The following is a 13,369-nucleotide window of genomic DNA, read 5'->3' on the forward strand; positions in this document are numbered from 1 at the left end:
TAGAGCTGAATAGTGCCTGTATGTCAAAGGCTGTGTTATGGTATCTGGAAGAAAAAAATAATTTGGAACCACTCCTACAAAACAGCCTGGTAAAATCCCAGGAAGTCAAGCCACCAGTTAGAGTTTACAAGTGCAAGATGTCAAGACTCCTTTGCTTTCCCCTCCAAAAATGCAGATTACCCTCTGTGGGCTTCTAGACGAAAGCCTCAATGAACTTAGAATAGACCAGACCATCTTCTGAACCTCCAAAATGCTTCCTCTGGCTCTCTTTGCATCCCAGAGCAAAGAGTCATAATTAATACCAAGTGCAACTTACTAATTCAGGAGGATCTCACCATGAGGTTACTGTAAATTTATATTTCATTAGTTTCCTAATTTCTCAAAGAAACACTACTAATGTTAACAATGCACTAAATTCTTTATTTTTTAGTAGAAAGTTTGTTTTGAGCCATAATTCCCATGGAAAGGATTTGACAGATCTGTCCACCCTATCTCACCCATCTCTATTGTGATGAATGGTGTACATTTCAGAATAAATGTACATGAACATGGACCAGTATACAGTTAAAGGGCTTCCCAGATGGTAAAGAACCTGTCTGCCAATGCAGGAGACACAAGAGATGGTGGTTCGATCCCTGCATCAGGAAGATCCCCTGGAGGAGGGCACAGTAACCCACTCCAGTATTCTTGCCTAGAGAATCCCCACAGACAGAGGAGCCTGGTGGGCTACAGTCCATAGGGTCCCAAGGAGCTGGACACGACTGAAGCAACTGAGCATGCACATATACTGTTAAAAGAAAGATGCATTTGCACTATATGGTTGCAAGTATTTTTTGACATGTTTATTGTGCACTAGGGCCTATGTCGAAGACTTTGTATGTGGACTCTATTGTAACACTTGCAAACTCCCCTAGAGCAGAGATTATTGAGGCACAGAGAAGTCAGGAAATTTTTCAAACTCACACAAATAAGTAAGCGCCAAAGCTGCAACTTAGCCTCCCCACCCTGCCATGTTCATTTCTGGACTTCACATTGTGCTCACTGGAGTACATCACTAAAAAAGTACTTTGGTGATTATGTTAGTATTAGTGAATATCACTTATGAGGGTTAAGAAATCAAAGAAAAAAGGAGTCAGCAACTTGCTTTACTGGTATTTGAATAGTGCCACCAACACTTCTTTCATTAATGTTACAGTAATAGAGAGATCTATTCATAAAGCCTCAAGGATATTTAGATGTGAAAAAACAAGCATATTCCATAGAGGATACTTACTGCTTATGTCTGAAATTGCATTTTGATTAGATGTGTTTCCTGAAGTTAATGTTTTCTTACTAATTTACAGTGTGCTTACGTACTGATCATCCTTTCATCCTAACCAATTGCCTTCCTCTCAATGGAAGATGGGCATCCCTGGTGGATCATATGGTAATCTGCCTGCAATGCAGGAGATCTGGGTTTGATCCCTGGGTTGGGAAGATTCCGTGGAGGAGGGCATGGCAACCCACTCCAGTATTCTTGCCTGGAGAATCCCATGGACAGAGGAGACTGGCAGGCTACAGTCCATGGGGTCACAAAGAGTCAGACACGACTAAGCGACTAAGCGCACACACACAGTGGAAGATACTTTTCTTCCTGTTTCTCAATAAATGATTCAAGTCATCTTCCAGGACACCTCCTTCTGTCACTTTCTTTGTACGTTTAAAGGACTCTTTCCAGGCATTTATGATCATTTGGCATTTATCCTGGTAATTCAAATTAGAATATTTAATAATACATTGGAATTTCTTTTTCCAGTGTCCTTGCTTTTGTGTTCTTTTAGTCACTAAATAATAAGCAGAGAAGTTAATTTATGCCCGCATTGTCCCTGGCCACATGAGAAAAATGGCATTAAAGCTCAGAGACATGAGCTTTAAAGAAAGAAAAGCTAATGTTACAAGGATTGCTCTAAGTCGGATTTTGCTTTGTGAATGTATAAATAGGACCAGATAAGGTTCTGGGCAGCAGCAGATCTCAGGCACCAAATTGTCATCTCTGTTCCTTTGGCACCGACTTCAACACACTAGCGTGGTTCTTTTTTCTTAACCATCCAACGTCACCAGGGACATTGAGAGAACAAACATGACAGCTAGTGCTATAAAAGCTACTTCGTTTATCTCTTTAGTCTTAGTAAGATCCTAAAGAAGCATGAGATAAGAGTGACAATAAAACAGCACTGAGGTTTACATTCAGATACCAAAGTCTAAAGCAACATTTCCTTTCATTTTTTACATACTGCATTTTCTGAATAAAAGCAATATTGTGATCTATGGAAAAAGATTCATTTAAATCCTAAGCATGTACAGTAACTGAAACAGATGAAAGCAAGGAACCGAATCTGTATTTATGAAGTTACATGAAGAGAGACTTCCCTGGTGGTCCAGTGGCTAAAATTCTGTGTTCCCAATGCTGGGGGCCCAGGTTTGATGGCTCAGTGGTAAAGAATCCACCTCCCCATGCAGGAAATGCATGAGACTCAGGTTCAGTCCCTGAGTTGGGAACATCCCCTGAAGGAGGAAATGGCAAGCCACTCCAGTATTTGGCCTGGAAAAATCCCATGGACAGAGGAGCCTGGCGGGCTACAGTCCATGGACTTGAAAAGAGTGAGCCCTAACTGAGTGACTGAGCACACACGGAACTGATCCCACATGCTGCAACTAAGAGTTCGCAGGCCGCAACTGAAGATCCTGCATGCCACAACCAAGACCTGGAACAGCCAAATAGATTAAATATTATTTTAAAAAAAAAGCTACATGAGGGAGACAGGTGACACATGACCACCGTGAACCTGTTTCCAATGACTTATTGCATGACATTCGGGACTGGTTGGAGAGACCAAATGAAAGATCCAAAGAAAAGGAGCTGGGCTTTATATAAGAAATGAAATCCTTTTAGAGCAAGAAAGTTTAACAGAAAAAGGAAAACTCATCATATTCAGGTGATGCTTTAGTTTTTAAAACACATGGAAAGAAGTCAGGACCATATATTAGCTTAAACTGTTTTCAGCCTAAAATAAACTACTGCTGTATGCAAGTTACAAAAATGGAAAAGCCCAATTTGACCAAATCCATGTGGCCAAAGAATGTAAAGATGGCAAAACAACCACCCAGAGACGTGGCCGTATATTATATGAAACTGAAGTACACGTGAAAAGGGACATGGGAAGATGTAGCACTCAGAGTTGCAAAAATGGTGAAACACCAGTGCTCAGTCTGCAAAGGGAGACCAGGGAGGTTTGAAGGCAAGGATATGCTGCTTCCTCCAAGACCTGCCGGGGAAAAGGTGCTGATTCTGTACAATGAAGTGGCTGAAATCCGACGGGCGCTCTTTAAATAACTGATGACCCACGAGAGCCCTCTTATTCACCTTCCTCGTTACGCTTGTGCCTTGACGGCCCCGGCAGCTGCAGATAACAGCGAGTTCTCAGGCAGACATGCGGGGAAGTTCTGGGCTCAGTTCTCCAGAGCCCTGAGCCAGCTGTCCGGAAAGCCGATTTAGAACGAACCTCCCTGTGACCAGAAGGGTGCTGAGTTCCCCTAGCTCTGCGGCGGGCTCTGTACACCCCGCCACCCACCCCTCTTCTTTGTATGCTAAGTCACAGGTCCAAAATCAAGCCGCTTGGTCAGCATCAACTTCTGTGCATGTTTCCTCCAAAGCCCTGAGCCAGCTCCACAGAGCCAGCAGGCGCTGGGTGCCGCAAATGTGATCCCGTCTGTCGTTTTGGCCTCAGCAGAAGAGCGACATGACCATATTTATTGCTGTTGCTATTCTAGGGGCTGGGTGACGTTCTTCTCCCCTTGTGGCTGAGCCCGTTCATCTTTCACCACTCCCTCCAAGTCTGCGAGGCTAAAACCAGGGATACAAATAGATTCTATCAGGAGGAAAGTTAAAACGAGAAGTTCTGAAGTATTCCTGAACCTATTTGCTTTAACGGCATGAAAAGTTATAAATTCTGCAGTTCTGTATTTTAAACGTGTTCTATTAGCATCCCATTGTTACCAGAAGCTGCTACTGATGGTAACTTTGCTAAGGAAAGAAAACATGAATAAAGGTGGTGGGGAGATGATCTGGCTGATAAACATGGCTTGGAAATTTGGCAAATGTTGAATTTTCCACTGTTGAGTCTTGGGAGTGTCCACAGGTTACCAGAACACGTGAAGCTTTCTGCTTGCCTCAGACGCTTCCTTACTAAGCCACTCCTCTTTTGTGACGTCAAAGGGACTAATTGACAAGTCACAGAAACTCCTATTAAGGATACAATGGTGCAGGGCACAGGTGACAGGGCTCCTAGAAAGTAACTATATACAGACTTTCTAAATGAAGAACTTAGGTACATAAATAACTAATTACAGCATGTGTTACACGCTGCACCAAATGAGAGGGAGTCTGTCTTTACCACTGACCCCTATTCATTACCGACGGGTCAAATCTTCCACTGTAACTCGTGATCACTCTGTTTAGGCTCACCTGGCTGATCCATCGTCTGCCCTTGGCAACAGTTCTATCTCTGGCTTTGCTAAAATGACTCTTTGGATTCATGTGCCCTGCTGCAATTCCACTCTGTCACATACATGGCAGCAGAACATTCTAGGGGAGGCAGTGGGTTCCAGAGGTAGGTGCGTGGGCCCTGGAGCCAGCTGCCTGGGTTTGAGCCCTGGCTAGCTGCTGTGGGACCTCGTTAAGTCTCCACTTCCTCTGTAAAATTAGGATGACAGCAGTAATCGCCTCTGAGAGCTGTGGTGAGAATTAAATAGGGGAAAAATACATATGTAAACACAGTTAGAAAAACTAAAAGCCTGAGGACAAGATCTGTGCTGTCATTTACCGGCAGGGAAATTTAACCTCTCTCTAGCATGCTTCCTTCGGATAAGGCAATGGCAAGCCACTCCAGTACTCTTGCCTAGAAAATCCCATGGATGGAGGAGCCTGGTAGGCTGCAGTTCGTGGGGTCGCTAAGGGTCGGACACGACTGAGCGACTTCACTTTCACTTTTCACTTTCACACATTGGAGAAGGAAATGGCAACCCACTCCAGTGTTCTTGCCTGGAGAATCCCAGGGACGGGGGAGCCTGGTGGGCTTCCATCTATGGGGTCACACAGAGTCGGACACGACTGAAGTGACTCAGCAGCAGCAGCAGCAGCATGCTTCCTTTGGTTCAACTGTAGCTGGTCTTCAAACTGTCTGTTCACTCTCAAAATTACAGTATGCAATTGTGCTCCAGATTGGGAGTTTTCTGGCTCTCTCCCTGCGAAATGCCTTTCCAACATCCAGGGTAGTATCTAAAGTGCACTATCAGCTGGCAGCTCAGCTAATTTTCACCTGAAATGTCCATAAACTATAGGAGTATTTCAGTAAAAGCCCTTAAAAGGCCTCGTTCTTCTTCTTAAGAAAGTGACATGTACATTCCCTGTAGCTCAGATGGTAAAGAATCTGCCTGCAATGCTGAAGACCTGGGTTCCGTCACTGGGTTGGGAAGATTCCCTGGAGAAGGAAATGGCAACCCACTCCAGTATTCTTTTTTGGAAAACTCCATGGACAGAGGAGCTTGGCTGGCTACAGTCCGTGGGGTCACAAAGAGTCAGACACAGATCTAAGCGACTCACACACACATACACACAGACACACATGTATTTATATGGAGAATTCCATGAACAGAGAAGCCTGGCGGGTTACCAGTCTATGGGATCACAAAGAGTCAGACAACTGAGCAACTAACACTTTCACTTTCACTTATATACACATATTATCACAATTATGGCTTTTTTGCCCTAATATGATTTTGGTCTTTCTTCCCTCTTTCTAGTTGCGTATTTCTGGACCATCACACCCCACATATGTAAAAGTGGAACTGTTTCATTTCTCTAGGACCACTTAACAGCTCTGAAGACTCACCAGCAACAGTGGAAAATACTCTTAATTTTGTACCTTTTGTTGTAACTCAGTCCCTCTCATAGAATACAGATCTCTCTGGAGAAATATTCAGTCACTCTTCCCCCTCCCTCTGGTGGTGGTAGGGAGAGTGGGGAATGGCTCTAATTTTCTGCTGGTGTACAGTTCACCTGACCTCAAGAGAAGGGCATCTGGTTTGAAAACAATCCCCTGGTCCTCACTGGTCTCTCACAAGGTGTCTTGTGCAGCTGGATCTTTGAGACTTTACCTCTGGTCTTGCTGCATGTGCTGAAGGGTTCCTAACTGGCCAGTCCTTCCAGCATGGTCAGGCATGGGCAGTGTGGGGCCACCCCACCCTCCCCCACAATGCGGACTCTGTCTTGCCTCTAACTGGTCCTCTGAAATTCAACCATATCTTCCATCCAGTCCCTGCCTTTGTGACATCCACCTTACCTCTCATCATGCCAAGGAAATTCACGAGCAGTCCACTTGCTCATCATTCTCACCAGCATTGAGTCAGGGGAGCTCATCTGTGGCTTCCTCCATATTTCAATCCCCAAGCATCAGAGCTAGAGAGACCGAGGAGACCTGTTGTAGTTAAGGTTCTCCAGGAAACAGACTTTGAGATTTGCCTAGAAATGGTTTATTGGCAAATGTTCTCCAGAACAACACTTGTAAGAGAGTGTGGGAAGCTGGGTTGAGCAGAGAGAGAAGTGAGGATTGTCAGGGACTTGCAAAGAAACTGATTTTGCTGGCATCTCTGAGCTGGGAGGGAATCTAATAGTTGTTCCAACTGAGACATGGGGTCTAGAATTTTACATCCCCCACAGTGGACTAGTTATTGGACCCTGGAACAGTAAAACTCTGGTTGACGTTTCATATATATTAACCTAATCAACTTACAGTGATACACTACATGATTTTCTCCTTTAGCAGAAAATGCACATTTCTTTTACTGGCTGCTCTTTGCATTTGGTAAACTACACAAAGTGTTGAGAGTTCTCAGCTCTACAGAGCCCCTACTCAAATTTCTTTGGGAGCTACTTTTTTTTTTTTTCTTGTCTGTTTCTCCAAAATTTTATCTAATTATAGGGCCAACTAGATACTCTGATAAGAAATTTTCCATGGCATTGTTAATAAATGTATACATTTCCACCTTTTGGGGGGCTTCCCAGGTGGCTCAGTGGGTAGAAAATCTGCCTGCAATGCAGGAGACGCAGGTTGGATCCCTGGGTTGGGAAGATCCCCTGGAGGAGGGCATGGCAACCACTCCAGTATTCTTGCCTGGAGAATCCCATGGACAGAGGAGCCTGGCAGGCTACAGTCTATACTGTTGCAAAGAGTCAGGCACAACTAAAGCAACTGAGCACCCCACCTTTTTTTTTAAGGGTTAAAAATTACTTTGAGTAACTGACTTATATAAAATTAAAACTTCACAACAGAAAGAAACCACTTTCAGCACAATAGTTTTGGTAATATGAATACATGAAACGATCATAACTTCAAATGCAATTTTTCAACTTTGAATACTTTTACACACTTCTATAAAAATAAACAAAATAACAGTCTTAACTATCCCCAGATTCCAATGAGACAGTAACAATCAGTGTCTTCTTTGACACGCTGCGCCCATCTCTGTCTTCCACACAAAGGGCTCTGGTACTACAACAGCGTTGCCAAAGTGGAAGCTGTTGTTTCAAGTTCTAAGAACCAGCTTGGCAAGGAAACCTTTCTTCCACTTGGTGTAATTAATGTTTGCACACTAGATCCAGAAACCCAGTGATGGACCATGAGAACCAGAATGATGCATCTCAGCCAAGTCTCCCTTCCTAAACATTGGGATATTTTCATTTCCTGGAGCCTGGATTGCTTTCTCTAGTTCCAACAGAAAAACCAGATTTATTTTACACAGAATTGGGTAAAGAGAGGCTCAGAGATTGGGGCTTAGGTCTCCCAGGGCTCCTAATAATTTCTTCCGACACCCCATTGGATAGGTTTGTGCACCTGACTTGGGAGGCTAATGCTGTAAGCCTTTTTCAGCCAACTGGCCAGGAGGCAGAGACATCTCAGATGCCTCTTTCTAATCTTGTCTGTCCTGAGTACCATAGCAGGAACCACAGGGACTTGTGACCACACCCAGGTTGGTCTCTCCTTACACTCAAATCTTAATGATCCCTCTTGACCCTACCAAACCTTGGATTCCATGGATCCCTTTTTAGAATGTTGGAAGGAACAATTTATTCTGTCTCCATGGCTCTATCTGAGGACGAATAGTGTCCTTTATTCCCCACCTCTAGGAAGTCTCTGGAGATAATTGGCTCTCATATTTGAAACTTTTTCCAAACAAAAGTCCACACACCTATGGGAGTTCACCCATGTATTCTAAGGGGTCTGTTAATTTTCTCTAGATTTTTCATCTCTTTGGACTATCACTTGGTTTTGGTGGTTAAGCTTGTGTTTATGCTCAGGCAGACATTGCCATTGAGTCTTTCTATTTGAATTGTTTCTGACTAGTGAGTAGAGAGGCAGACCTAATATGTAAACGATGTATATCCATCAAGTAATAGCCAAATGGTGTGCCAGTACTCTGTACAAAGAAAGACTTCCTAAGAAATCCTATAGACAAGTCCTCAACAGCATCTGGCAGGATGCCTTTACTGAATCAGAAGAAACTGTGACTCCTTGGGCAATGCTATAAAAAAATTTTTTTAATGCAAGCAGTAATTTTATTTCATCAAAACATCATCTATCACGTTAAATTCAGGTTGCTAATTTCAAAATTACTTGTTCTTAATTTATGTTGGCTTTATGTTGTAAATAAATTCTAAGCAGACAGAGGTATACCTTATCTGATGGTTTATATATTTAAGTACATGTATATAATGAATATACAAATACGTTTAAAATTATTGAAACCACCATGGGCAAGAGGTGTCGATAAATTTTTGCTTTTCTTCAAAAACTGCTGATGCATTTCTCAAGTTTGAAAAACACTGTTCTGCAGCAGCGGGGGCAGGGGTGGTGGTGTCACATCTTGCTTCAAGGAATCAGTAAGGAGGGGCTGGTTTTAACACCTTTTTCATATTTTCTTTCCAATACTACCCTTCCTCCTTGTTTCCTTTCGCTTCCCTACCCTGAGCTATGGGGGAAATGGCTGGACAGTCATCCTTTCTTAAAAGCTCTTAGATCACAACAAGGCCCTGGTGGCTGCCTCCCTCTCCACCAACATCTCTTACCAAGATCTTCTCCCTTGCTCAGTGAGTCCAAACATACTGTCCTGTTTTCAGTTACTTCGGTGTGCCAAGCTCTTTCTACCTCAGAGTTGTTTCCTCTTCTCCAGCTGATCTCCTACTTACTTTCCAGGCCATCTCCTCCTCATCCTTCAGAGCTTAGCTAACATGTCACTTTATTGTAAATAATCCTAAAATGTACATGGAACCACAAAAGATGTCAAATTGCCAAAGTAATCTTGAGAAAAAAGAACAGACCTGGAGGCATCATGTTCCCTGACTTCAGACCATACGACAAAGATACAGTAATCAAAACAGCATGCAATTGGCACAAAACCAGACACATAGATCAGTGCAACAGAACAGACAGCCCAGAAATAAATCCACACTCCTATGGTCCATTATTCTATGGCAAAAGAGGAAGGAATATACAATGAAGAAAAGAAAATCTCTTCAGCAAATGATGTTGGGAAAACTGGAACAGATACATGTAAAAGAATGAAATGAGAACATTAATACCACATACAAAAATAAACTCAAAAAGGATTAAAGACTTAAATGTATGATTAGACACTATAAAATTCCTTGAGGAAAACACAGGCAAACATTCTTTGACACAAATCACAGCAGTAATTCTTTAGACCTGTCTCCTAAATAAAAGCAAAAATAAACAAATGGGGCCTAATAAAACTAAAAAGCTTCTGCAGAGCAAAGAAAATCATTGCTAAAACAAAAAAAAACCTACTAAATAGAAGAAAATAATTACAAATGATATGACTAATAAGGGATTATACTCTAAAGTCACTGGGAAAGGAATGGAGACTTCACAAGTCCACCAACTGATTTGGTTTAGAATTATCAGATTTTTGTTCTGGGTTTCAGGGTCACCTCACTAATGACTTCTTTTACTGATAATTATTCACTGTCTATTGGATACTTAACCTGAGCAATCATTCACTTACATAGGACTTTTAAATTTTGCCTTTTAAACGATGTGGAGGATATTGTTTACAATTATCAAAGCACTTTGAGGAAGAATTCATATAAGAAACTAATATTAGGATCACTAGTATCAGGAAACTTTGAATTTGTTTTATCAGTTTATGGAATCTAAGGTAGCCTACATGAGGCTGCATGACCCTACAGTAATGTTTCCCTGAAGACTCAGAGTATTTACAAAAATCACAGATTCCAGCTCAAACCCACTGAAGCAGAATTCACCAAGGGAGAGACCTTGGCATGTGTCTATTTAACAAGTGCCCCCTGATAAATGACATCAGGGGAGTTTGGAAAATTGTCCTACAGACATGATTCTTCATCAGAAATACATTAGGATACAGGGTAAGCTCTCAGAATGTATGCAACTAAGCCTCTTCAAGAGATTTTGCCAGGAAAGAGTGGAGTCTGGACAAGCAATGAAAATGCTTGCCAAGGAACTTTTACCTGCACTTTAATGAAGTATCTGTACTGAAGGAATATTTAGTATGGATCGGAGGTAGAAATGAGGCATAATTTAGCGTGGGCTGTAATATTCAGGAAGGAAATGGTGGTGCACACTTCTTTACAGAAGTAGCAACACGTTCAGCTCAGCAACCATGCCAGGATGATACAATGGCATACAGTTCAGTTCAGTCATTCAGTTGTCTGCAACTCTTTGTGACCCCATGGACTGCAGCATGCCAGGTTTCCCTGTCCGTCACCAACTCCCGGAGTTTACCCAAACTCATGTCCATCGAGTCAGTGATGCCATCCAACCGTCTCATTCTCTGTTGTCCCCTTCTCCTCCTGCTTTCAATCTTTCCCAGCACCAGGGTCTTTTCAAGTGAGTCAGTTCTTCACATCAGGTAGCCAAAGTATCAGAGCTTCAGCTTTACCATCAGTCCTTCCAATGAATATTCAGGACTGATTTCCGTTAGGGTGGACTGGTTGGATCTCCTTGCTGTCCAAGGGACTCTCAAGAGTCTTCTCCAACACCACAGTTCAAAAGCATCAATTCTTTGCTGCTCAGCTTTCTTTATAGTCCAACTCTCACATCCATACATGACTATTGGAAATCCATAGCTTTGACTAGATGGATGTTTGTTGGCAAAGTAATGTCTCTACTTTTTAATATGCTTTCTAGGATGGTCATAGATTTTCTTCCAAGGAGCAAGTGTCTTTTAATTTCATGGCTGCAGTCACCATCCACAGTGATTTTGAAGCCCCCTCAGAAATAAAATCTCTCACGGTTTCCATTGTTTCCCCATCTATTTGCCACAAAGTGATGGGACTAGATGCCATGATCTTAGTTTTCAGTATACAGCTGAAATACAGTATACAGATGGAAGTCTCTAAATGTCCACTCTGTCACACTCACGCAGAGAAGCTATGAATTATTCCATCAGTTGGTGAGTCAGAAATTGCTCCAGCCATCTTGATCATGCAGTCTTTTACCATCTGGGAGACTAAGTTTTAGAGAGTCCTTAAGCTTATCAGGTCTCCATGTAGCTCAGTTGGTAAAGCATCTGCCTGCAATGTGGGAGACCTGGGTTCGATTCCTGGGTCAGGAAGTTCCCCTAGAGAAGGAAATGGCAACCCATTCCAGTATCCTTGCCTGGAGTATCCCATGGTTAGAGGAGCCTGGCAGGCTTCAGCTCATGAGATCCCAAAAGTCAGACATAACTTGGCACTATCTTTCTTTCTTCTTTCTAGGTTTATCAGGTCCACTCATCACTGTAAATAGGTTACTATGTCATATGCCAATGGGAAGTTATGTTCAATAACATATAAAGGATTGATTTTTAAAATAGTAACATGCAAAAATGTTGAAGATTGACATTTCAATATAGTTATTAATAGGTAGTACAATTTCAAGGTGCAAGATTAAAACAAATGAAAATATTCTTTAATGAGCATGGCCATGTCCATCCCCTTTAGTTTAATTTTTATCTTTAGAGGGTTCTGCCCCTGCCCATCCTGCCCTACAGGTTTTTACATAGATACAAGTGCAGAAAAATTCAACAGGTTACATACATTATTCTGTATATTGCTTTTACCCACTTAATAGATCTTGGGGATTTTTCCATATCAGTACTCAAACAGCATCTACATTCTTTTTTAAGAATCATAAAAATCTGATTTTTAATTCAATTTTGTTAAGTTCTAAAGCAGACTTTCTTTTTTATTTTTTTTTATTGAAGTATAGTTGATTTACAATGTGTGCCAATCTCTGCTAAACTACAAAATGAGTCAGTTATACAAACCTATACATTACATTTTCATATTCTTTTCCATTGTGGTTTATCTCAGGATATTGAATATATTTCCCTATGCTATACATTAGGACCTTGTTGTTAAGAGTTTGCTCTTACCAATCCCAAATTCCCAGCCCATCCTCTCCCCTAAACCATCTTTCCTTTGACAGCCACAAGTCTGATCTGTATCTCTATGAATCTGTTTCTGTTTGGTAGACATATTTTAGATTCCGCATATATATGATAACATATGGTATCAGGCTTTCTCTGACTTACTTAGTAAGATAATCTCTAGTTGTATCTCAGCTCAGTTCAGTTCAGTTCAGTTGCTCAGTCGTGTTCGACTCTCCGCGACCCCACGAATCACAGCACGCCAGGGCTCCCTGTCCATCTCCAACTCCCGGAATTCACTCAAACCCATGTCCACAGAGTCAGTGATGCCATCCAGCCATCTCATTCTCTGTCGTCCCCTTCTCCTCCTGCCCCCAACCTTTCCCAGCATCAGAGTCTTTGCCAGTGAGTCAACTCGTCACATGAGGTGGCCAAAGTATTGCAGTTTCAGCTTCAGCATCAGTCCTTCCAATAAACACCCAGGATTGATCTCCTTTAGAATAGACTGGTTGGATCTCCTTGCAGTACAAGGGACTCTCAAGAGTCTTCTCCAACACCACAGTTCAAAAGCATCAATTCTTCGGCGATCAGCCTTCTTCACAGTCCAACTCTCACATCCATACATGACCACGGGAAAAACCAGAGCCTTGACTAGACGGACCTTGGTTGGCAAAGTAATGTCTCTGCTTTTTAATGTACTATCAAGGTTGGTCATAACTTTCCTTCCAAGGAGTAAGCGTCTTTTAATTTCCTGGCTGCAATCAGCATCCGCAGTGATTTTGGAGCCCAAAAAAATAAAGTCTGACACTGTTTCCACTGTTTCCCCATTTCCCATGAAGTGATGGGACCAGATGCCATGATCTTTGTT

General features: G+C 42.2%; 1 protein-coding gene across 5 annotated transcripts in view; it reads right to left on the minus strand.

The window, feature by feature from the left end:
- GDAP1 (ganglioside induced differentiation associated protein 1) overlaps nt 1–13,369 on the minus strand; it is a 55,422-nt gene that overhangs the window by 26,634 nt on the left and 15,419 nt on the right. The window contains exon 1 of one of the 5 annotated variants that reach the window (XM_055432484.2): nt 6,381–6,497. The exons of 3 other annotated variants lie outside the window; for them this stretch is intronic. Coding sequence is in view for 1 of the 2 variants with exons in the window: in XM_088844790.1 (XP_088700916.1) it covers nt 6,381–6,390 (10 nt within the window). In the remaining variant the exon portion in view is untranslated. Of the gene's footprint in view, nt 1–6,380; nt 6,498–13,369 lie in introns of those variants that run through there. One more of the 5 variants, XM_088844790.1, reaches the window with a different exon arrangement.

This window comes from Moschus berezovskii, chromosome 16 (genome assembly GCF_049115385.1).
Source record: "Moschus berezovskii isolate FMDL1 chromosome 16, NW_MosBer_1.0, whole genome shotgun sequence".
Taxonomy (NCBI): Eukaryota; Metazoa; Chordata; class Mammalia; order Artiodactyla; family Moschidae; genus Moschus; species Moschus berezovskii.